The 23,654-nt window shown below is 66.6% G+C and overlaps 2 protein-coding genes across 12 annotated transcripts in view; one reads left to right on the top strand and one right to left on the bottom strand.

Moving 5' to 3' along the window:
• DNAJC5 (DnaJ heat shock protein family (Hsp40) member C5) overlaps nucleotides 1-4,664 on the top strand; it is a 37,196-nt gene extending 32,532 nt beyond the window's left edge. For 2 of the 3 annotated variants that reach the window (XM_059133964.1, XM_059133962.1), the window contains 5 exons: nucleotides 428-545; nucleotides 1,248-1,461; nucleotides 2,137-2,308; nucleotides 2,733-3,239; nucleotides 3,274-4,664. In XM_059133964.1, the coding sequence (XP_058989947.1) occupies nucleotides 439-545; nucleotides 1,248-1,461; nucleotides 2,137-2,308; nucleotides 2,733-2,836 (597 nt within the window). In that variant the 5' untranslated portion in view covers nucleotides 428-438 and the 3' untranslated portion in view covers nucleotides 2,837-3,239; nucleotides 3,274-4,664. Of the gene's footprint in view, nucleotides 1-427; nucleotides 546-1,247; nucleotides 1,462-2,136; nucleotides 2,309-2,391; nucleotides 2,464-2,732; nucleotides 3,240-3,273 lie in introns of all 3 variants that reach the window. The other variant, XM_059133965.1, reaches the window with a different exon arrangement.
• Nucleotides 4,665-11,992: 7,328 nt separating this feature from the next.
• On the bottom strand, nucleotides 11,993-23,591 carry UCKL1 (uridine-cytidine kinase 1 like 1). 9 transcript variants are annotated; one of them, XM_059133934.1, is made up of 15 exons: nucleotides 23,323-23,588; nucleotides 17,785-17,975; nucleotides 17,482-17,588; nucleotides 17,194-17,364; nucleotides 17,037-17,108; nucleotides 15,907-16,096; nucleotides 15,757-15,818; nucleotides 13,956-13,975; nucleotides 13,269-13,367; nucleotides 13,091-13,184; nucleotides 12,944-13,006; nucleotides 12,726-12,848; nucleotides 12,535-12,642; nucleotides 12,310-12,466; nucleotides 11,993-12,225 (listed from the first exon to the last, which is right to left on the bottom strand). In XM_059133934.1, exons 1-15 carry the CDS (start codon nucleotides 23,433-23,435, stop codon nucleotides 12,146-12,148), a joined length of 1,650 nt encoding a protein of 549 aa, XP_058989917.1. In that variant the 5' UTR covers nucleotides 23,436-23,588; the 3' UTR covers nucleotides 11,993-12,145. The 9 variants fall into 9 exon arrangements, with proteins under 9 accessions (XP_058989917.1, XP_058989918.1, XP_058989919.1 ...); XM_059133935.1 differs by lacking the exon at nucleotides 13,956-13,975 and adding an exon at nucleotides 15,053-15,069 and having other exon boundaries at nucleotides 23,323-23,587; XM_059133936.1 differs by lacking the exon at nucleotides 23,323-23,588 and adding an exon at nucleotides 20,565-21,226.
• Between the last annotated feature and the right edge of the window lie 63 nt (nucleotides 23,592-23,654).

Here is a 23,654-nt window from a genome sequence, read left to right as displayed (position 1 = left end):
AGTGAGAGAGGGAGAAGCAGGCTGCCCGCGGAGCAGGGAGCCCGACGCACGGTGATCCAGTCTGGGACCATGACGTGGGCAGGCACCTAACAGCTGAGCCACCCGGGTGCCCCACTTCTTTGGATTTTTTAATTTCGAGGTTGCTCTGGAGATGGCAGTAAACCTAGTTTTTTACAGTCGGCTCAGTGTGGAAGGCCTCCAGCCCTCCACAGGAGCACTTGCAAACGTAGCCTCTGGTCTCCACGTGGGACCACTGCCCACAGCCCTTCACGTCGTAGTCGAATGTGTTGTGTCTGTGACCCGCATGGCCCCAGCCGGCGGTGTTGGGGTTGCTTGCTTCAAACAGTGTCTGCAGCAGAGGCCTTCGGCTCTGCGGTTGGACGCTTTGTCGATCCTTTTTGATGTTTTCTTTGCGGTTTTCTTACAGATCAGCCTGCCATGGCTGACCAGAGACAGCGCTCACTCTCTACCTCCGGCGAGTCCCTGTACCGTGTTCTGGGGCTGGACAAGAATGCGACCTCAGACGACATTAAAAAGTCCTATCGGTAAGAGGGTCTTGTGCCTTGTGTGGTTTGAGCTGCATTTTCCAGGAACCACTGCGTGTGTCTCCCCGACCCGGCCCGTAGGTGACTGGGACCCGTAGCTCCATCTTTGTGTGCGTCATGTGCCCCTTGTAGCTTAAAATTCTCTTATTGGTGTTTTCGTGGCAACAGAAAAGTAGCACTTTGTAGATGACACACACTATGTGCCCTGGAGCGCCCGGTCGCCCTGGGAAGCGGGTCTGAGCCTGCTCCTTCCGGCAGCCCCTCCCGTAGCCTTGGGAGACAGCTGGCCTGTGGCTTCGTGGAGTGCGCTGCAGAGAGAGACACACATCCTCGGTGATCCCTACCCTTCTAGCCACCTTCCTGTGTGTCCTTCTCACACACAGGAGACAATGGGCCTTTGGTGCACCCCTTGCCCGGCACTGCATTGGGCCAAATGCGCAGTTAGCCTGCAAGGACACTAGAGGTCAGCAGTGGGGTCTGTCCCCGAGCTGTGCGAGAGGGGGGCGCTGCGGCCCCTGGGGACTCCCTGCTCTGTGGCAGAGCCAGCAGGTTTGCCCCGAGGCAGCTGCAAAGCTTTCTTCGAACTGTGGACTGTGAACTGCTCGAAGTCTGTGGAGAGCTGGGAGGTGACCCGTATGGAGACATGTCTCCTGCACTGGGCCCTCCCTCTCATGGACGAGTGTGAAATGGTTTTGTTTGCAGGAAACTTGCCTTGAAGTATCACCCTGACAAGAACCCCGATAACCCGGAGGCTGCAGACAAGTTTAAGGAGATCAACAGTGCCCACGCCATCCTGACGGACGCCACCAAAAGGAACATCTACGACAAGTACGGCTCGCTGGGGCTCTACGTGGCTGAGCAGTTCGGGGAGGAGAACGTGAACACCTACTTCGTGCTCTCCAGTTGGTGGGCCAAGGTGAGGGGAGCAGGCGGCCCCGTGCCGCGCTCCGGGTGCTCCGGGAGAGTCTCCTGCCCGGTAGGGGTCGGGGCCTTGCAGAACCAGGACGTTTGGTCCAAGTGCTCCGTGCTCCTGAGCCTTGGTTTCCCGGCATCGGGCGCCCTGTTCCGTCACCACGTGTCAGTGCGGGGCCTGGTCTCAGCCGCAGGCGGCGCATAGCCAGCTCAGGAGCCCATGAGTGGCGACCAGAAGGCTCCGAGCAGACCCCACGGCGAGCCGGCCGTGTCGCTCGGCTCTCACGAGTCACCGTCCGTTCTTACACAGAGATTGGAAGGGACCTTTTCCGTCCCGTCGTGGGCAGATGCTCTTGTCAGTGCAGGGGAAGACTTGTCGGAAATCTCTGTGACTTGAGACACTTCGGACGTACCGTTTCTCTGTTCTTTTTTGGACACTTACCCGTGTCCTCCTCCTGCCGCAAGCACGTGTGGCCTGCGGCCGCCCTCCTGCCCGTCTTCGTAGATCCCTCTCCTCGGGGCCGGCGCGCTCTGTCACTGTCTTCCCGCCCCGGCTCCGGCAGGACAGAGGCCTCCGCGGCGGCCCCCCCACCCCTCCCCACCCCTGGGAGCCGCGCGGGGCTGGGGGGAGGCGCTCCCGGAGGCGCCCCCGCCGCAGCCAGAGCCCCTGTGCCCGCAGCTGCTCTTCGTGGTGTGCGGGGCCCTCACGTGCTGCTACTGCTGCTGCTGCCTGTGCTGCTGCTTCAACTGCTGCTGCGGGCGCTGCAAGCCCCGGGCGCCCGCGGGCGAGGACGCCGACTTCTACGTGTCCCCGGAGGACCTGGAGGCGCAGCTGCAGTCGGACGAGCGGGGTGAGTGCCGGCCGCGGGCCACCGAGTGGGCGCGGGCGGGGCGGGGCGGGCCCTGAACCCTGCCGCCCTGTCTTGTCGAACAGGAGGGCTCTGACTGTGCGGGAGTGTTTGTGGTGGCGGCAGGGACGGTTGAGGTGTGAACGTGGACACTTGAGGTAACGGTGGACGCAGGCGGCCGTCCCCACCGCGGCCGGAGGCGCCGCAGCTCCGCGGGCACCGAGTAGCGGGGGAGGGACCGAGGCGACGGAGGCAGGCCGAGCCGGGGGTGGGGAGGCCCGCAGACAGCCTCTCCCCTCCGCACCCCCCCGCCCCTGCCCCCCAGCCCCCGCCGGAGCGGCCAGGCCGCGGAGCACGGACGGTGTTGGGGCCCTGCGTGCCGTCACGGCCGCCCGCGCCGATGAGCATGCGTGTGCTTGCTTTGCAGAGGCCACAGACACGCCCGTCGTCGCACAGCCCGCGTCGGCCACGGAGACCACCCAGCTCACGGCCGACTCCCACCCCAGCTACCACACCGACGGCTTCAACTAGGCCCGGGAGTGGCCGCAGTAGAGGCTAGCCCGGCACTCGGCCACTTCACCCCTAGAGTCACGGACCGTCGTCACAGAGATGGGGAGCGCGCAGCTGCCGGCCCGCCGGGGCCCTGCCCACCTCTGTGCCCGCCTGCCTGTCGCCCCCAGCGCGTGAAGTGCGTCGCATGCGGTATTCAAAGCGGTTTAGCTCCTCCTCCTTCCATCCCTCCTTTTCTAATAGCATGTGCGGCTCTGTTCCCTGTCTGCGCTGTGGGTGCGCCGCGGCGCGGCTCTGTTACCGGACCGTGGATCTCCCTCGGGGCTTACGATTCGCTGCACCGACCAGGGCTGCACCAGGGCTGCGTGTGGGGTCCCCGCCAAGCAGCCTGGGGCAGGAAGGGTGGCTCCTTTCCCTGGTGTCGGTGGGGGCCGGAGGCAGGTGCTGCCTGGCGGGAGCTGGGAGGTCCGATCCACACCCTGTGCTTGGCAGCGGTCTGGACGCAGGCAGCGCCTCTGGACGCCGCGCCGGGAAGGAGCTGGCGTGTCCTCCCGCTTTGCCCGGTCCCGTCAGCATTTCCGTGGTGTTGGTTTGTGCGGGTCTGTTTGCCTCGGTTGCTTGGCCTTGCGGCAGAGTCTTGCCCATGGGGAGGCTCGTTGTGGAAGGTGTGGGAGGCTCTGGTGACCGCAGGGACCATATTTTCTACCTGGGCACGGCCTCGGTTTCCACGTCCCGTGGTCCTCGGGGCGCGCTCCCTCCCCCGGCGAGGCGCCGCTTCTCCCACACTCCCACCCCGTCCCCAGGCCACGAGCTGGACTGATGGGGCCACACTCCTCCGTCTCCCCACCCCTCCGGCCACCTCCACATTCCTTCAGGCCCGCCTGGCCTCCTGGTGGTCCTTCTGGGACCTCTAGGAACCCCAGATGGTAGCAGTGACCAGTGTGCTGCTGTCAGAGGGGCTGACCGTGCAGGTCGCTGGTGGAGTGCGGCTCGATCACCCCGGGAAGCCCACGTGCAGAGCCCAGCCCCCTCCGCTGAGCTTCCCAGAGCTCCTGCCCGTCCCCACCGTCCTTCGCCTGTTCCCTTCGGTCACCGTCGATGGTTCGGGCCGAGCGAGAGACGCCGGGTTCCTGGAGGAAGGACCAGCTGGACCAAAGGCATAGCCCGGTGTCCCTGGCTTGTGAGCCAGCAGCCTGACCGCAGAGCCTCCGCTCGCCGTCTCGAGCAGCGCCTTCCGTGACCCGTGGGAAGTCCGTCCTTCTTGTCTTTGACCCAGAACTTGTGGGTGGCGCCTCTGCAGGGGACGAGAAACGGGTTACGATGGGCCCGTGCTGGCCCAGAGGTCACACTGGTCCCCGCACTCCCAGCAGCCCTGGATGTGGCGTGGCTCCCTGCTGAGCCTGCACTGGTCGCCGGAGACCCAAGCGGTTTCCACAGAAGGAACCAGTGGCTGCTGGTGCGTGTCTCCTGCGTGTGTAGTAGGTGACGGACGAGGGGGACCGTGTCGGCTCAGGCGCACCAGAGCGTGTTCCCACGGCCCCCCGTTTCCACCACCACCAGCCTGCACCCTGCTCACCTGCTGGGCCCTGGCCCTTGTCTGCCACCCACAGCTGTGCGGAGCGCAGGTTCTTACCGGCCCGGAACGGGCTGTGGCGGGAGGGCAGCGTCCGTACAGGACGGGGACAGGCTCCGAGCGCAGTGCTGGGGGGCGGTGGCGGGCTGTGGCCGGTTGTAGCTGCTGCAGTGGTGGCCACTCCCAGGTCCTTGGGCAGGTTTGTGGTCCTTTGTTTGTTTGTTTTCTGTTGTTGTTTTTGGCTTTTGTTCATTAAAATAATCATGAAGACATTCAGTGAGAGAGAAAATTTGCACTATGATCTTAAATCATGCTAAAATCAGACATGATGAAAGGTAAGAAAGTCACTGACCCACCCTGGACAAGGGAGGCGGTGAGACCACAGGTCCATCTGCTGGTCAGTCCCGGCCCAGCAACAAGAACGCAGCTTCGTGATGTTTCTGAAAGTAACTTTCTGACCTGTATTTCACTGGGATGGTCAAGAACCGAGTTCAGAGCTGGGACTGGAGGTAGCAAGCCTCCCCACTGGGGGGTTCCCTGCAGTTGTGCGGTCGGGAAACCTCAAGGCCCACCACAGAGGTCCGAGCGAGTCCTCGACGGGCGGCTTCCACGCGACAGAACGGGAGGCTCGTCTGGGGACCTGGGTTCAGGGGGAGGAGCCGGTCTGGAAGGTTGTCGAACCCGGGCTCCTGTAGAATTTGTGAAAACTAAATAAATCATGACAGCCATGATAACAACGCTAAAGGTGGTGGTGGTGGTGATTGCCCAAGGCCCAGGGTCCCCAGGGCCCAGACAGGGGCCTCACACTCTCCCCACCTGGCCCTGAAGGCATTTCCACCTGGTGATTCGGACGCGGAGCCGCTTCCACAGTCAACGTCGGCGGTACTCGCTGGCCACCCCGGTTGCGTTTCCCTTTTCCTGGAGTGGTCGTGTGTTTTCCCGGTCTGGAGGAGCGCCCGTCTGCCCACCGCACGGCTGCGAGAGCCCCTGAGCCCTCACTCTAGGGCTGCCCGGAGCCCGGGCCACGTGTGGCCAGGGAGTGCTGGGCCGGTGCAGGCCGAAGCCCGTCCCGTGTCCCAAAGTGCGGGGCTCGACCCAGGAGGCCCCCAGGGCAGCCGGTGGCTGGTGGGGAGCATAGGAGGGCCTGCGGGGTGGCTGCTGGTAGCTGCTGGCCTGTCCGTTTCCGTCCTGCTCAGTGACGTGCTTGGTCTTCTCTTGTCTTCCCTTTGGCTTTCTCTGCTTTCAGACTGCTTTAGATGTTACGGCTCAGTGTGTGTGAGGCTTCGTAGTTCCCGGTCAGTGCTGTGGGGGAAGCTGCGGCCGCCGTGCGTGGGGCTTAGAGCGGGTGGCCTTTCCACGCTGGTGGCCGCCCGGTGTGGCTGTTGGGACTGTCGCCTGCGTTCTGACCGCAGCTGGGCCCGGCGGGTGAGCCGGAGCTGGAGGATGCCTGCTGCGCGGCGGGCAGTCGGGGAGACAGAGACGCGTGGCCTCCTGGCCGCTGGCCCTCGGGATGGGACAGCGAGCGAGTGGGGTGGGCGCCCGCGTGCAGGCAGAGCTCGGGGGGCCTCCCGAGGGGTGGGTGGGAGTGTGGAAGAGCGGCTGTCCGTCCGTCCGCAGCGCGCTCCATGAGCCCGTGTGACACAGGCCTCCTGCCCGTCGTTGTTACTTTGGTTGTGACGCGTCCTGTGGATTTGGCAGAAGCTCCATCTGTCCTGTCCTTCCACGCACGCCGGCAGTGTGTGCTGTGGTGCGGGCCGGGGCGGCTCTCGGCGTGTACGTGTGTGTACGTGTATATACCCTGCCGCGGGCGTGACTGCTGCTGTCCGGCGGTCTGACCCCAGACGGCCTGGGTTTCCTGAGAGTCGGGTCTCGAACAGGGTCTCGGTGGCGCACTCCTTTGCTGGGTGTGCAGAGGTGGACACCGGCCCTGCTGAGTGCCTGGGCTTTGCACGTGCTGTGGCGGCCTCGTCCTGCAGGTGGCAACTTCTCTGGCGGCAGGGTGCTGGGGCTCCTGAGGAGGGGACTGTCACAGTGCCAAGCCCATCCCGGGGGGCCCACCCGTCGGCTCACTTGACCTCCAGGGGAGTGTCCTTTTTTGACATCTGGGAGCCTTTCCCACCCTTGAAACATTAAAACCAATTTTTTGAGCCTCTGATAACAGTCAGTGACAGAGGGCATTCCAAAGGGGACTCTGCCCCGACTGGAGGTCTGGCTTGGGAGGGGGCCGCCGGGGAAGGAGGAGGGGCCACACGATGCTGTCCTTGAGGAAGGGGCTGGGCTCAGGTATAGGCAGTAGCTTTTTGTAGATTTTGTTTCCCTAGAAAATGGGACAATGTTTCAAGCTAAGTGCGAGGAGGCAGTTTACACTGAAATACATATATATATATACACACACAGATATATATATATACACACTGTTTGAAAATACTAAATGCGATGCATGGCAAGCAGCTGTCCGTGCGCTGGTTTCTGGTTTCGTCCTGTTGCTGGAATCCCACAGCGCTAGGTGGGTGTGCGTCTGACCCCAACCCCCATGTGTGCCCCAAGGGCCCGGCTGGAGGCTTAGGACGGTTCCGTGATCTCCATCCTGTATGTCTGAATGTTGACCTTAAGATAATGATAACTGTTGTAAAATAAATGTTTTCACGGCAAACCAGGCATGTGTCTCATTCAGTGACCCCGCAGAGCCCTTTTCCAGGGGAGTTGTGCACGGCGTGTTCGCAGCCCAAGTGCGGACAGAGGCCCTGCTGGGTTCCGCTTCCAGGTGCTGTCCGCGCCCCCGGCGCAGTGAGGAGAGGGTCCTGTCAGCCCGGCCGGCGTGGACCGGGTTCTGCAGCGCTCCCGGGATGCACCCTTGCTTCTCTCCCCTGGGCCGCCTGGCTGGCTGTCGGGAACTCCGCCCACCACCCCAGCCCGGGACCGTCCCCGCTGCCCACACAGCCGGGCATCACCCTCCATCCTCCGGTCACGAACGCAGGCCGCTGGGCTGCAGGGGCCCCGGGGCAGCTCGCTAGCCTGGGCCCGAGCCCTCCGCTACACAGCGGCCCTGTCCTCGGCCGGGAGCCACAAGGTGGACAAAGGGTGACGGCCGCGTCCCTCGCACCTGGGCCTGGCTCCGTGCCGAGATGTGTCCACCTCTGTGCCTGGCCCTTCAGAGGGGCTTCCTGGGATTGTCCCACTGCCTCCTCCACCCAGCGAATCAGTGTGGGGTCTACTCCTGTCCTCGTGCCTGGACTCGGCTGCCGTGTCCACCTGGGTCACGTCCGCCAGCAGCGTGTCGGGTGGGCCAGATGGAGGACGGTCATGACTCCCAGGAGCTTCTGAGAGCGTGGGGCAGGGCCTGGCCGGGGACACTGGTGGGTCACAGCCTCGGGTGTCTGGCCCCACTGACACCACCTCTGTGCCTCTGTCTTCTCTTCCTGGAGATAAATGTCTAGTGGCAGACTCGTAGGAAGTGCCGTCTCGCCTCAGGGCAGGGGTGTCCCTGGGGGTTCTGCACACGGGGGCGGATGGGGTCCTGTTGGTGGGCGGGGCCTAACCAGAGACTCGGGCCCAGGGACCCTGGCCTTAGGTGGGAGAGGCCACCCACACCCAGGAGGTTCTGTGGGTGTGACCACAAGGCCCAGGCCGCAGGTGCCACCTTCCACACCCTCTCGTACCTGGGACCCTCTGAGGTCAGGGTGCTGGGTCTTTTGTTCCCTTGACTGAACTCAGGGCAAGGCAAAAATAGTTTGAAAAAAATAAAGCAGCATAAAAGCACTCAGAATGATGCAAGAAGCACCTTGAGAGGAACCCTTCGTCTGGGACACACGAAGCAGTTGTGACTCAGAATCTCCATGAAGGAGAGTAGACAGGGCAGGCGGTGTAGACCTGCCGGCCGTCCCAGCGCCCCCTCCTGCGGCGGCCACCAGCCTGCCCGTGTGCGGCCACAGATCCTGTGTCGTTCCTGATTTTAGGATGTCTAGCCTGAAGCTGCCTCCGGTGCTGGGCCGGTGGGAGCTTTCATTCAGGGTGGGGGTTTCTCCAGGCGTCCGCCACCGAGGTCTGGTTGCCGCCCCTGCTCATGGAGGACACGGGCGCTCAGGTCTTCGCTGCTGACCAGAGCTGGACTAACCCCGGGGGCGCCGCAGGCTGCTCTCAGTGGCTGTGCTGTCTGCGGCTGGGGAGGCCCCTCTCCCCTCCTGGCCTCACCACGCGTTTCCCGTGGGGTTCTTGCAGCCACACGGAGGTCTCCAAGCCCTCATGCCAGCCATTCTGGGTGATGGGCAGCGGGACCTCGCTCCTCCCCTGACCCAGGGCCGCAACGTCTTGTATCCCTGACCTAGGGGACTGGGGGCCAACGGCGGGGTGGGGGGTGCGGCTCAGTGGCAGTTCCCGGAGATTCCCAAAGTCCTCTGCCCCACGGCCAGTCTTGGAACTCTGGGCTCCTGGCGGAGGTCCTGGTCGCCATGCGCGGACGGGGGTCTGGATGCACGGCCTCCTCCCTCTCCGCACCGCCCGTGAGGAGCGCGACCTGGGAGCCGTGGGCCACCGTGAGCCTCGCGGGGCAGGTGTTGGGGTGCGGGGGGCCCTCCCTTCGCCTCTCCAGGAGAGGCAGTGGGGGTGGGGAGTTGCCCAATGCGCGACGGGGGCAGGGGTCTGGGGACACAGGGCTCAACCTGGCCACAGTAGCCACCCCGCAGGAGACCCACGTACAGCCCCAGGGGGCCCCCCGGCACCCGAGACCAGCGCGGGCAGGACGCAGGGGGCGGCCTGCCGGGTCTGGAGGGGTCCCTGGCCGGAGCCGGAAGGGGAGGCCCCGGCAGGAAGGACCCTCCAAGTCCCGGACACTGGGCTCTCCTGCTTCAGAGGGACCTCCTGCTCCTACTCAGACCCTGCTCTGCGCCCCGGTTCCCCCACCCTCCGTCCAACTCTGGGGGTCTCCGAGGCCGCAGCCCCCTCCCCTGCGCGCTCGCTCCCAAGCGGGCCCCTCTGTCCAGGCTGAGGGTGCTCCGCCGGGCTGGGGTGGGGGCGGGGGGGGGGGTGGACATGGTGGGGGGCGGGGCCGGCGCTAGCTCCAGGCAGCCTCACTAGCCCCGGCGGTTCTTGGGCCCCCGCTGCAAGTGGGGTGGTGACCAGAGGAGCCTGAGGACGGGAGCCAGGCCCACTGGCCCGCAAGCGATCCCTGATGCGTCGTTGGAGGTGGGTGCAGCTCACCCCCAGCCCTTCCTCTGGCCCCAGCATGTGGCGGTCGGAGAGTGGGTCCCCGTGCACCTCCATGTGCAAATTACCCCTTTCTTGCTCTTCTAACCCCAGCCCAGCCCCAGTCCACCCACTCACCCCTGCCCTGCCCCTTCGCACCTCAGAATCTGCTCATACCAAACCTCCAGCCCCTCTGCGCTGAGCCTCGAAGTCCCCAGCCTCCCGCCCTCTGGCCCTGTGCTCAGGGTCCCTGCCTGGAGCAGTGGGGCCTAGAAACTCAGGCATCTTCCAGCATGTGTCCCGACTCCAGGCGGCCCACTGAGGCCCCAGGAGGGGTGGAGTCCTTCCCCTGGCCATGCCAGCCCCCAGCCCCTACGGACAGCCTGCATGGCCTGCCCCACTTGGCGTGACAACTGTATGTCCCCAGCGCTCAGTCTGGGGCTCCGTCTCCCGGCAGGGGCACACCCCAAGCTTCCCTCTCTGCCTTGTGGCGGCCGCTGCAGGGGAAGGGGTAGCACCTCACGGACTGACGAACCTGAGATTGACCCTGGAGACACCATTCTCAGGCTGGCCGGTCCTGGAGGCACTACCCAGCGACAGCAGGCAAAGCCCTCAGCAGGCCAGTGTGTTGTGGGAGCTTCTGGACCAGCGTCTAGGGTGGGCTCCAGGTCTGCACCCCACCCACCTCTTCCCCTGCCAGGCTCTGAGGCTATGTCCAGGTTGTAGCTCTGTCTTCCCTGCTCCCCTCAACTGCTCCCCCAGGTGCCTGCCCCACCCCTCCCCAACCCCCAGCGAGTAGAGTAGCCCGAGTTCCCCAGGGATGGGCTCGTCCACCCCTGGAGGGCCACGCCTAAGCCTTCTCCCCACGCTGCAGTCCCTTGATGTGTCCCGTGAGCTGTGTTGGGTGTCCCCGGGGGAGTCTTGGATCTGGCTTCCAGGCCTGTCTCTGGGACAAGGAGGCTCCCAGGGGCCGGAGCAATTGCTCCCTCCTTCCGTCGGCATCTGGAAGACCCTCTCCCAGCGCTGTTTGGAGAGTGACCCACTTCTGCCACCGCAGCGGCCTAGCAGGAAATGGGCTCAACAGGTCCCCTAGCCCGTGGCCTAGCCTCCCCCAGTTGCCTCAGATGAGCGGCCCAGAGCCGGAGGGGGCAGATCCTCTGATTCAGACCTCCTGCCTCCCCATTCTGCCCTGGGCCCCGTGTTGTCCTCCCCCAGAGGTGGTGGCTGAGTTGGGTGAGGGCCTCTGGGCCACAGTGCGTGAGACCTGTGCCTGGTGCTTGTTCATGCACGTGCATCTGTGGGTTTGGGTTATTCTTAGGGAGCTGGTCGGCCCCTGGCTGGACTCTGGGGAGGCCCCCACCCCCACCCCCGCAGCTCCTCAGTAACTGTTCCTTATTTGGAAGACCTGGCGTGACAGGAAGCCATCTTCCCAGCCTCAGGGTCCCAGCACCCCTCCCAAGCCGGTCTGGCCAGGCTCCCACCACAGGGCACCAGGACAGAGGGAGCAGGGGTTCTGGAACGTGGGGGAGGGGTCCACTCACCAGCTCCGGCAGGAGAAGTTCCTCCTGCTGACCTCTGGGCTCTGTGTGGATTCTCTGCCCCCGGTGTCTGGCCACCCCTTGGACAAGCCTCCTGCCTATGTCTGCCTGCCCTTGGCCTGGCCCCCACCGGGTGACTTCCTGTCCCCGCCCCCGCAAGCTTTTCCATGACATGGCCTTTGTTGGGGTGTGGGGGCGTGCAAGGAGACCAGACGGGCGGGAAAGAGGCAAGACCCAGGTCTGGACGACAGGGGGGTAGGGAGCCAGGACTGCCCACTCCCGGCAGCCCGGAACTCTGCACCATGCACAAACCCCCCACCCCAGGGCAGATCCGCCACAGACAGGCTGTCTGGGGGGAGCTGCAGAAGCAATAAAGGCAGAGCTGGAGGTGGGTTTCTGGTCCTGAACGGTACGGCTGGCCCGTGGACACTGTGTGGCCATCTCCCCTGCAAGTGAGGCTCCTGCCCGCAGCAGGGACAACCCGCCACTCCCTCCTACAGCCGCCCACACGCTGATTTCCGCTGGTTCCCGCACTGTGCAAACTCGCAGTGGGGGCGGGGGTGGTGGGTGGCTGCAGAGGCCGCCTCTTGAGACCCAGAGCCCTAGGTCCAGGCCAGGGGGCCACCAAGGGGCCCATCTAGCAGAACCAGGAGCTGTGGGCCCCAGCTCTACCCCCCAAATACGGACACTGAGCCCAGACTGTAGGGAAAGCCCAGTGCAGGAGCAGGAACCGCAAGTTCTGGGCCGGCTAAGGAGAGGTTCTGAGCTCCTCAACTCACTCCCTCCCCGTGTGGCCCTGCGGCCTGGGCGCTGGGGCTACTCCGCGAGCCCAGGTCTCAGGCAGGACAGCACCCGAGTGAGTGCCCCCAGCTGACCAGGCACGGCTTCCTTTTCCCAAACTTTATTTTATAAAATGTATAGAGTAGGTTACAGCGGTAACATCCTTCTTAATTAAAATCAGTTAGGACATCCTTGTGCGCAGGGCCCTGAGGCACAAGAGCCCTGGGGGTGGCACGGCGGGAAGGCTCAGGCAGGCGGCTAGCTCGCGGAGGCCACTTCCTCCTCATCACTGCCATCGGGCGCCGCGTCCGTCCCAAAGTAGCGGTCGCCGAAGTTACCTGAGGAAAGGGGTAGGCCCTTGTGGTGGGGACTCAGGCCCGGCAGGCCTGCGGGCGCCACTGCTCAGCCCCGGGCGGCCTCACCGATGCCAGGAATGATGCGGAAAAGGTCGTTGACGCGCTTGTCCACCGCCGTCGTGATGATTCTCACTCGTGGGAACGCGTAGGCCACCGAGTGGACCCCCATCTCTGCCATGAGCAGCGACAGCAGGAAGATCTTGTCCTCCGGAACGTCATGGTCCTGCGCCCGAAGGGGCCGGTCAATGCCGACCGGGCCTGCCCCCCACCCCGGCCCCCGCGGCCACTCACCAGGAGCACGCGCACCGCCATCATGGCCGCCGCGCCCGTGGATACGGTGCAGTCCGTCAGGATCACGTGGTCGTCGCTGATGTCCTTGGGCAGCCGCAGGTAGTGGAGCTGCGGGGCGCCGAGTCAGGGCCGGTCCCAACCTGGAGCTGCCCCCTCCCGCGCCCCGCGAGGCCCCGCGGCGCCGCCCGCACCTCCGGCTCCCCGGTGAGCTGGTTGGTCTGGATGAGGATGGTCCCTATGCGCACGTCCTTGCACACGGCCCGCAGCGCCGGCTCCATGGTCTCGCCCGCGCGCAGGATGGACACGCCGGTGATCTGGGGGCCCGCACGCGGGGGGCGCTGAGCCGGCCGGACCGCCCGCCTCCCCGGCCGCCCCACCCCGTGTCCCCGGGCTGCGCCCCAGCGGGTACCTGCTTCCCCGCGTAGCACTTGCCCGCGTAGTCCTGCCCCTGCGGGGTCTGCACGACGCAGTCCTGCGCACAGGCCGTGCGGCGCTGCTGAGCGCGGGGAGCCGCCGCCTGCCCCCCACCCCCACCCCGCCCGCCCCCGCCCCGCACCTGGAAGGGCAGGAAGGACAGCGCGTGCTCGATGAGCAGCCGCATCAGCCGCTTGGAGTAGAAGATGAACTCGTCGCGGCTGGTCTCCTTGTCCCTGCGGAACGCGCGGGCTGAGCGGGGCCGCCGGGCCTCCCGCCTCGCAGGGCCCCCCCCCCACCCCCGCCTGCACGGCCCTCACCTGATGATGGTGTGCATGCCCCGCACCTGCGGCGTGCTCTTGAGGACACTCAGCGTCTGGGGCAGGGGGTGGCACTGGTGCGCCGAGGCCAGCGCGGCCCTGGGAACGCAAAGTGGTTGGGGACTCAAGAAGGGGTGTCGCCTCCCGGAGCCCCGTCCTCCCACGCCGGACACTGTGTGTGGGGGCGGGGCGCACGTGATGGGGACAGAGAGGTGTGCAGGTGGGGGCCTGCCCCGGCCCGAGGACCCCCGCCGGGCGGAGGCTGAGCAGCGGCTGACCATCAGGGGAAGCGAGGGCCTGAGCCGCGAGCCTCCCCTCCGAGCCCGGAGCCCCTCCTGCGCTGGCCCGCAGGAAGCCAAAGGGGACCAGGCAGCGCGAGCGAAGGACCCTCCGCCCCCACGATGGGCGGCTGGTCCCCAACCCCAGAACCGGTCTCTCGGGAACGGCTGAGCTTCGGGGCCAAGCCTCGTCCTGACCCTTCCCCTCCAGGGCAGGCAGGGCCCCTTCACAGGGGACGCGGGCAGAGCCGGCCCCCTCCGGGGCCAGCCCCGCGGCAGCACCCCCTCCCCCGGGGCGGAGGGGGCAGGGGCGGGGCGGGGCGGGGCGGGGCGGGGCGAGCGGGAGCAGCACCCCCCGCCCCCAGCGCACACAGCACGGCAGCACCACCAGCGCGCACTCTGTCCTCACATATCCCAGCGCAGCTTCCTCTGCTCGCCAGGTGAAGAGTGTTCAGGGAGGGAACAGGGCAGGAAACCCAAGGGTTTACGAGGAAGAGAACAAAGAGAAAAAGACCGTTGAGCAGGGGGGCGAGTCCCCGGGGCCACCAGCTGGCCTGAGGGCGAGGAGAGGCAGGTGGCAGGGAAACCCGGGAGGCTTTGCCCACACCCCGCTGCCGGGCCCCACCGCGCGCCCACCAGTCCCACTTCCTGGGCTGGCCGGACCGTGGAGAGCCCGCCGCGCTTAGGTGTTCTTTCAAGTTTGCCACCCTGGAAACTTGATGCTCAAGACAAGGGCTGCCCCGGGGACCAGGCAGGGCGAGCCCTGCCGGTGCCTCCGTCTGGATGAAAGCCCAGCGGTGACTCGCGCGAGGGCAGCACGCTGCAGGGCCCGTTCCCAGGGCACCCGCTCCAGGGCTCCCAAGCGTGAACGGGACTCTCCCGTTCACAGAACCGACTCTCCGGACTCTCCCCGGTTCCACAGAAAGCCCCGGCTACAGGCAAGTCACTAGTGCGGGGCACTCTGTGGGGTGGGCGCTCCATCCGCTCTCTCCTGGGGCGTCCAGAGCTCCCCTCGGGCTCTCAGGGCCAGCGTGAGGAGGGGGTCGGGGGCTGGGGCCTCACCGTCTGGGGGCATCCAGGCTGGAGCCTAAGGTCCGGCAGAGGACCCTCTGGCTGCTGAGGGACATGCCTACTGAGCACTAACGTGGGGGGACCCAGCCGTGCTGGCTCGGGGCAGCAGTGCCCTCTGACGGCAGACCCCGTGCAGCCAGCCCCCCTTGTGGGGGACAGGCCTCCAGGGAGGTCTGACCAGGGTCCGGGCACTGTGTGATCCGGGGCAAGTGCCTTAACCTCTCTGTGCCTTTGTTTCCTCGGCTACCAGCAAAGACAGACAAAAGCAGGGTGGGGGCCACCAAGCCATCTGTCTGCCCAGGGCGGGGCGACCCCGGGGGGATGGGCGTGACACCAGAGGACCCTCCCACCTGCCCAGGTGACACCCCAAATTCCGAGCTGCCTGTGGATGCTGGAAGTGCCTCCGGCGGTGCAGACGGGTTTGGGAAGTCTTACCTGACACTGAGCTCACGCTGCGGCAGCAACACGGGGAGACACAAGGGAATGGGGGTGGCGTGTCAGCGGCGGCAGCGCGGCTCACCTCGCCGTCGCCGGACAGCACAGCCCGTTGCCACTGTGCGCCTCAACCTGCCAGGCCCACCCGCCCGGGAAAGGACCTGCCTCCGTCCCCAGGGACAGTCCCAGGTAGCCGCCCGGCACCGGAGGGTGCCCGTTCTTACGGCCCGTAGCCTGGGCACCCTCTGGATGGGGCATGACGAGCCTGGGCTCCTGGGGCCCCGTTCCTCAGGCCTCCAACACCCCCTTATGAAGCCTGCCCAGAGGGGCAGGACCCTTGGCCAGCCCAGGGCACGTAACTTCAGCTTGGGGCAACCCTCCTGGAGCGCCCCGGATGTGGAACTCAGCGCTAAAACCCCAAAGTCCCCTGAAGCTTTGGGAGGGACAGGAGCGCACCCTTCCACTCAAGGCCCAGCTCAGGCCAGGAGGCCCAGAAGGCACCCCACGCGGTCTCTGGCCCACACAGAGGGCTGGGGCTGAGCGAGCAGGCCCGGAGCACCGGACGCTGGAACAGGGCAGAGGACAATGGACACACAGGGGCGGGGGAGGGCAGACGGCGGTGCGAGCAGCAGCAGGGGAGTCGGGGAGCAGGGAGAGGGCCCGGGGGGCTGCAGGGGCCCGAGGGCCTGGCCCAGCTGGCTCACCTCCTCCAGCTGGCTGTGCATGTGCTGCACGATCAAGTCGATGGCCACCGTGTTCCCGCTCCCTGGGACAGGACGGGCAAGGAGGGTCACGCGGGGGACCAAGGCCCCTCCTGCCCACACGCCCAACGGCAGGCGGGTGTGCAGGCTCACCCCAGGGCACTACGATGTCTGCCACGCGCATCGTGGGCTGGATGTACTGGTCGAAGGCGGGTTTGACAAACTTGTTGTACTGCTTGATGACACCCTCAATGTCCCGGCCACGCTCACTGATATCCCGGCGCAGCCGCCGCACCAGACGGATGTCAGAGTCTGTGTCCACAAAGATCTTCATGTCCAGGAGCTGGACGGGGACGGCGAGGTGCTGAGCAGAGCGTGGCACCAGCCTGGGACCACACCAGGCCCACGGGGCAGCTTGCAGGTCTGGCGGGCAGTGTGCACAGTCGTGGGGAACTCAGCGGGGGCGGGCCACTGTCCACCGGGCTTCAGTCAAGGGCACTGGACGGACCCTGGCCGCACAGGTGGGAGGGAGCCGGCAGCATTTCCGTGGGGTGCCAGCTGTCCACATGCCCTTGCACGTGCCAGGGCACAGGGACTGTCCCCGCCTCACCTCCCCCACCATAGCGCTTGGGCTTGGAGAGTTGCTTGGTAGTCAACAAGGTTCCCTGAGCCTGAGCCCAAACTTACTGGCCTCAGAACGACAAGGAACAAGGACCAAAGCACAGGCCTCCCTCCTGGTTCTCAGGGCGGGTGGCAGAGGCAGCCACCCACAGCAGGGCCTGGCGGTAAGGCTGTTGCTGTGCACGCCTCTCGGGGGTCCGAAGGCACCGACCCAGGAGGCTGCCTCCATCCCAGGCAACTGCTCACACGTGCACGCCACTGTGGACTCTGACCTCAGAGAGGTCACTCTGACCGCAGCCACTGCAGGGACCTGAGAGCCGCAGAGGCGCCTCACACAAGAGGGTGAGGAAGCATGAGAACAGGTCGAGGCACTGTCCCAGGGCTTTGCACCCACAGCTGAGAGTGAGCCCCTCCGCAGGCCGCCTCCCCCCCCAGGGCACTGCACTCTGCCTGTGGGAGCGGTGGGTCTGCTCCACCCAATGTCACTGACCCACGCTCCAAGGAGCGGCCGTTCCCCACCCAACACACAGTGACTGCACCACCGGGATAGGACGGAGCGAGCGGCTCGGCCGGCTCGGAGGAGGCGAACTTAGGGTCAGAACCACGGAGAAGCAGGGACGGACATCCCCAGGAGGACCGTGAGCCTTGAGCCCCGTCCTCACCTCCAGCAACGCCTTGTCAGCAAAGGCCATGATGCCCTCGAAGATGATCACGTTTGCCCCGTACAGTGTTTTCTGCAAAGGGATGGTGCAGCCGGTCGCCCGCGGCGCCTGCTGTGCTCCCAGGCGGGCGCGCACAGCCCCAGCCCATGAGGCCTACCCAGTCCTTCTTCCGGCTGTGGGTGGTGAAGTCGTAGACGGGCACCTTGACACTCTTGCCCTGTTTCAGCTTCTTGAGGGTGGACACGATGAGGTCAAAGTCAAAGGCGTCTGGATGGTCGAAGTTGAAGTTGTTGTGGGCGGCCTGTTCCTGCTGCTGTGTGGTCAGCACCTGCGGCAGATCGGGGGCTCCGTGGGCCTCTCCACACCCTGCCGGAGACCAGGAGACCGGGGCGGGGCCTCCAGGCCCTCCGTGGGTGTGGCCTGCACTCACAGGCGCACTCCTCACCTTGTAGAAGGAGTCCATGGACAGCAAGACCACCCAGGGCACGTCTAGGGCCTCGATGATCATCCTGGCCACAGTGGTCTTCCCGGAGGCGCTGCCACCTCCCAGGCCTGCGGAAAGGGGCCCAGCGACCCTGAGCAAGAGCAGCAGGGCCGGCCCCCCAGCCTGGCTCCAGGGGTGTGCTCCCCCCACACGCCGACACTCTGCCTGCCGCGTCCCCCACCCCCCCACCTCCCCCAGCTCTCCACGACGGCACCCAGGGACCCGCGGCAGCTCCAGTCAGCAGCACCGCCCCGCCTTGCTCACCGATGGCAAAGGCCTCCTTGGACTGTGTGCCATGCTCGTTGTACCAGGGCGGCCGGCCGGCCGTGTAGATGGTGCGCTTGCTGGTGCGCAGCAGGGGCGGCTCCGACTTGCACTGGCTGGTGGTGCGCTTCCGGGGTGAGCGCCTGCCGCCCACGGCCGGGAGGAGCCTGTCCAAGGACTCGGCACTGCTGCTGCAGAGGGGAAGACACGCCTGCCTCTGCCCCAGGCCAGCCACGCCGCCATCCCCCGGGGCCCATCCCTGACGCAGGCACCCGGGCCTGGCGAGCAGCCGAAGCGGTGCGAAGGAAAGCGACCGGCAGCCCATCCACGGGCTCCTGGCCTGGGCTGGTCACTGTCCACACGCGTCCAGAGGGACAGCAAATGGCAGTGAGGGAAAGGACAACCACCCGGGGCCCCTCAGAGGGCGAGAGGCACAGCAGGGCCAGTCAGGACCCCGTCGAGGACTGTGTTCCCTCCCACAACACTCCCCGGAAGACCCGACCCCTGCCACCCTGCGGGGCGCACCGGGAGAGGCTCCCAGACAGACAGACTGCTGACCGGAAAGCCGAACAGGCTGGTGGAGGCCATGGGTGCAGGAGAGAGACCCTGGGCTCGGAGACCCGCAGAGCAGCCTCTGCTTCCTGCTGTCCCGCACATCGCAGACCAAGACGGCACACGTCCCCAGGAGCCACGACCAGGAAACCCCACCTGGCGGAGGCACTGGCAGCCCTGCACCGGCCTGCGCTGTGCCCCTCGCACCCGGTGACAGGCTGACGTCCACGTCAGCTCACAGGGGGCTCGGTGTGACTGCAGGCCCAACGCCTCAGTCCCAACAGGGACAGCTCTGAGGCGGCTCAGTCTGGCCAAGCAGCCCAGTGGGGAGCGAGCATCTGCGAGACGCCCGCCTCAGTCGGAGCGGACGGGCTGGGTCACAAGAGCCTGCTGTGGAGACGCACGCGGCCAGAACAAGCTGGAGAGCAGGCGCTCGTGGCCCCGCACAAGAGAGGGGCTGGGCTGGCCCCAGCGTCCCCTCGCGGACCCGCTCTGCAGGCATCAGAGCTCGCGGGCTCCCTGCACACACCTTCGTGTGAGTGTCCGAGCGGGACAGGACACACAGAACAAGACGCCGACACGACCGCCCCGGGCACGAGGATTTGGGACCCTGCTGCCTCGAATGTCTCATAAGCACAGACCCAGCCTGCGACACCCAGCAGCGCGAGGCCACAGGGTGCCAGGAATCCCGCCCACGAGGGCGACGCCAGCCGCCGAGGGCCATGGGGGAGCCTTCCTGCGTCTGGAACGGCCCTGGCATCTCCACCTCGGGAACGCGATGTTCCCGCTGCGCAGCCCTCCCGGAGTCCCGGCTGTTTCCCAGGGCAAGGAGGACGGTGTGCCTGTGTGTCTGGGGGTAGGAGGCAGTGGAAGGAACCTGTCAAAGCTGGAGGTGAGACAGGTCACACCAGCAGCACCTGAGAGCCGCGAGAACAGCTGTGGCCCAGTCCCAGCAGCGAGACACCAGGCATCACGGGACAGAACCACGGGGCACCATCCCGGGGGACAGGCGACACAGGGCCGTCGTGGCTCCGTGCTGTCAGGACAGCAACAGACGTAACTGGCCAGTCTGTGTGCTCGGGGTCACCTGTGCAGCTCTGGAGTCAGGCACTGCCACCCAGAAGTGGGGGGGGGGGGACTCTGCCCAGCATGGAGCTGCCCCGGGGGTGCCCCCACATTCCTGCTCAGTTAAGCCGGAGATGAACACGGCAGGGGTGGGGGCAGGAGGGAATGCGCAGGGGCGTCTCCAGGCACTGGAAACACTCCTCTGACGACACAGGGCCTGCAGGCCTCGGGGCTCCCCAAGGCACTGACCTCCTGGCGGCAGCAGGAGGGCTCCATGGTGGCCCTGGAGGTGACGGGGCGGGGGGGGCAGAAAACGAAGTCCAGCCCCCCGCTCCCCTCCCCTGTGCCTTCTGGTTGAAAACTCTGATGTGGACAACCCGGCTTGCAAAGGAGGGGCCTCAGCAGCTCACACGTCCCTCACAGCCGGCCGCCGAGCAGTTGCAGTCCGCCACGGGCCCTGCTTCTCACCCCAGGGCAGTGGCCCGGCCTCTCCAACAGGAAACTCTGAATCCTTATTTGTGAGTGTTCCTTGTCCTGCGGAGCCAGTGACGGCCACGACCACTGACGACTTCTGAGGCTCCTGCTGCCGACCGCCCGGGGCAGACACTGTCCCCGGGAAGAGCGCCCATGCGCCAGGAAGAGCGGAAAGTAGGCCAGAGAGAGCTTTGCCAGAAACCCGCCCCATCTGGGGCGTGTGATGGGTCTGAACCGTGTCAGGCTGGGTATGCAGCCAAGCCCAGCTCCACTGCCTTTTCCAAAGCCCCGGCTCTCTCTGGGAGCGAGGGAGGAAGCCTCGCTGTGACCTCAGAGCAAGCCTCACCCCATGTTCTCACGACACGACCTTGGAAATGGGAATGTCGCACCCAAGATCTCCTTTCCCAATCCCCAGGTGGACGACGTGCGTCTGGTTACGGCGACAAAAGGTAACTTCAAACCGAAGGATTAGGGGCCACAACGGACAGAGACTCGCCTGTAACAGACAGCCCCAAGCAAAACGAGCCCCTCCTGGGGCCAGCCCAGCCTGGGCCCTCCAGAGCACCCACCTGGCCTGCTGGACTCCTGAGGTCGATTAGACACAGGACGCATGGGGCTGCGAGCGGCCAAGACCCAGCAGAGGCAGTCGCCTCGCCATGGCCACCGGAGACCACACACCTGCCACTCACCTGCCTTCTGCTCCAAGGGCCCAGCACCCCGAGATCCTGATGCCAGGGTAAGCTGGGGGGCTGCTCATGTCTGGGTCACGGGACAGCGGACAGCAGGGTGATCCCAGGTGTGTACAGGAACACCTCCACTGTGTCCCTCAGGCCCACAGTAGCCCCCCAGGACAGCTCAGGGGCCACCTGAACTGCCCCCCCATGGGTGGGCAGGCGGCCCCGCAGATGAGGAGCTAGGGTACGGGCTGCAAGAGCCCCGTGCAGAAGGAAAAGGACCCACCGCCGCCTCAGAGGCTGAGGCCACAGGCATTAAGAGGCTCAGCTGGCTGGGGGCTGTGAGCTCTCCTGGTATTAATAGCACTGACCCTGCCGGAAAGAACACGGCTGTGGGGCCCTGGCCGAGCTCAGGCCAGCCCTGGGTGTGAACTGCCCCTCCTGTGCGCCTGCGGGTATGCTGCTGGCCCAGGCTTGCTGGGGACCGTGGTGCACCTCCCCCAGAACACCGGGGCAAGAATCTCCAGACCCCAGGCCGGCTTGGGACTGGAGGACCAACCCCCTCCTCACCCTCCGCGGGAGGAAAACCCGGAAACCCTCTGGCAGCCAAGCCTTGCTGACTGTCACACCCTCGGCCCCAAGGTGCCTTCTAGAGGCATAAACAACCTGAAACTCTAGCAGCCCGCCCCTCCCTCCCTCCAGGGGTAGGCTCCAGCCGGTCCCCAAGGCCACGTGGAGCTCAGCGTCAGCCCCGGGACACAGCCGGTCTCCAGCCTGGCAGCAGGAGGGAGAATGGGTTCAGCCAGAGTGTCGAGGGTCGAGGGTCTGCGTCCCTAAGTCCCCGGCCTCCTTCCCAGCTTTCCTCCCAACGACATGGAGGCTCAGGGAAGAGAAAATTCCATGTGGGGTTCCCACACCCGAAGAGGGGCCATTCCTGGACGCTGCCTCAGGAGCAGCCTCTCCCGGCCGCCCAGGTAAGAAGGGTGAGTCTGCCTCCCTGTCCAGAGGCACCTGGAGCGGGACAGAACTCTCCATCTTTGCCCACAAGAGCTTGGCCCCCAGGACACTTCGGAGGTGGGAGCCGTCCCGGGCAGGGCAGCACAGCTGGCCACTGGTGCCCGACGCGCTGCCAGCTTTAGGGAAGTTTGCCGGATGAGTAAGTAGAGGCCAGAGGGAGGAGGGAGGTGCTGATCCACTGGGCCCCGGCCCCAGGAACCCCAGACGAGCTCAGGGCCAGAGAGGTATCAGGGCTTTCTCAGGACAGATGAGAAACTGGGGGGGCTGGGAGGCTACAGCCCTACAGGGGCTCAAACAGGCTCCAGAGACTTGCATGACCCCTCCCCCACCCCCCTGGAAACCTGCCTGCAGAATCGGCTTGATCCTGTGTTCTGGACGGGTCCGGTCGGCCTCCGTCCACCGCCACAGCTTCAGACCCATCTCCACCTGGACTGCACCAGGAGACTGCCTGAGGGGCTCACCGTCCTCCCCCAAACGCTCACTTATCTGCCAGCCTGCCCAGCGCTAAGGTGTCCGAGGTCCCTGACCCTCTAGGGAGCAAACAGATGAAACACAACCGGCGCGGCGGACGGAGCACACGGATGCAGCCGCTGTCGTGGGCACCTACACCCGGATGTGACCAGACCAGCTCTGGGGCCCGCGGGGGGCGTGTGGGGCCTGTGGGGCAGCGCTCAGGATACCAGCACTGGGGAGTAACCGGGACGCCCAGAGGCAGTGCCAGGACGGACGCCCTCGGGGCCTCTGGAGAAGCACGCCAGAGTCCACAGTGCCGCTGCCGGGCCCTGGCTCCCTTCCTGGGACCTCTGGCTCCCCGGGTCCCATGACAGGCACGTGTGCCCACTCGCTGGCTCCGCACACGGGGTGGGGACTCGACGCAGCGCCCACCGGCCCATGTCTTCAGGGAGTGCTTCTCTCCAGGGCGCCTCCCGCCTTGCCCTCTCCGATCTGGGGCTGACTCAGCCTGGCCGAGCCGCTCAGGGCTGCGAGACTCAGCCACCCCGGGCCACCATCTAGTCGCTCTGGGCCGGGAAGGTGTGCACCCCTCTGGGCGCCCCTCGCTCGGTCCTCTCCCTGCGCACACAGCGGCGCCCCGGCCCCCAGACCATCCTGGCGGAGCCCAGGTACACAGCACCTCTGCCTCGGAGAGGTCCTCCAGGTCCCCCCGACCCCGGGGCTGTCGCGAGCCTTCCTCCGGGGCAGTTCCCACCCAGAGGCAGGAGCCCGCTCCCTCTGGGCCCCTTCCACCTCCCCCGCTGGGGCGACGGGTGGGGTCACCGGCGGGGTCACCGGCGGGGGTCAAGGCGGGGGTCACGGACGGGGTCACGGGCGGCTCCGGCCCCGCTCCGCCCTCCCACTCTAGGCTCGTGCAGAGCCTCCACCGAGCCTCGAGGCGCGGCCCCACCGGGGGCAGGGGGCAGGCCGAAGGCACCCGGATTCAGCCGTGGCGCTGGCGAGGAGCAGAGCGGAGGCAGGGCCGGCCCCCCGCGGAGCGCCAGGTCACGCTCCCGCCCCTCGGGACCGACACCGAAGCCACCTCCGGAGAAGCCGCTCTGTCCGCAGGCTTGGCCGCGAGCGCGGGCCCCCGGGCGCGGCGGTGCACGCTCGGTGTCCCCGCCCGGCCGGGACCCTCCCACGGCGGGCGCCCGCCGCCCTCGCGCGCCCAGAGCCCCGCCGGCCAGCGAGCGCCCCACGGCCCCGCGGCGGACGCGAGGGGGCGTGCGCGGCCCCCAGCCCGAGCTCGGCGCGCCGCGCCTACCGGTCCTCGCACGCGGTCTCGCTCCTCTCCGGCGGCCGGTCGGGCCCGTCTCCGGCCGCAGCGGGCGCCGGAGGCAAGCGGGGCGCCTCGCCAGGGACCGGGGGCGCCGCCATGGAGCTCCGAGGCCTCGCCGCAGGCGGCCGGCCGCGGGGCGGGGCTCTGGGGCCGGCCGCGCAGGCCTTCGGGAGTCGTAGTTCCGGGCTTCGCACCACGCGCTGACTGGCGCGCCCGGCAAACTACCAGCCCCACAAGGCCGTACGGCTGTGCATGCCGGGACTCGTAGTCCGGCCTCACGCGCCCCGGGCGGGCGTCCTGCGCGGGGAAGGACTCCC

The sequence above is a fragment of the Mustela lutreola genome, chromosome 9, assembly GCF_030435805.1.
Source record: "Mustela lutreola isolate mMusLut2 chromosome 9, mMusLut2.pri, whole genome shotgun sequence".
In the NCBI taxonomy this organism is placed as follows: Eukaryota; Metazoa; Chordata; class Mammalia; order Carnivora; family Mustelidae; genus Mustela; species Mustela lutreola.
Note: the sequence above shows the minus strand (reverse complement) of the source record. Positions and strands in the feature narration are given on the sequence as shown.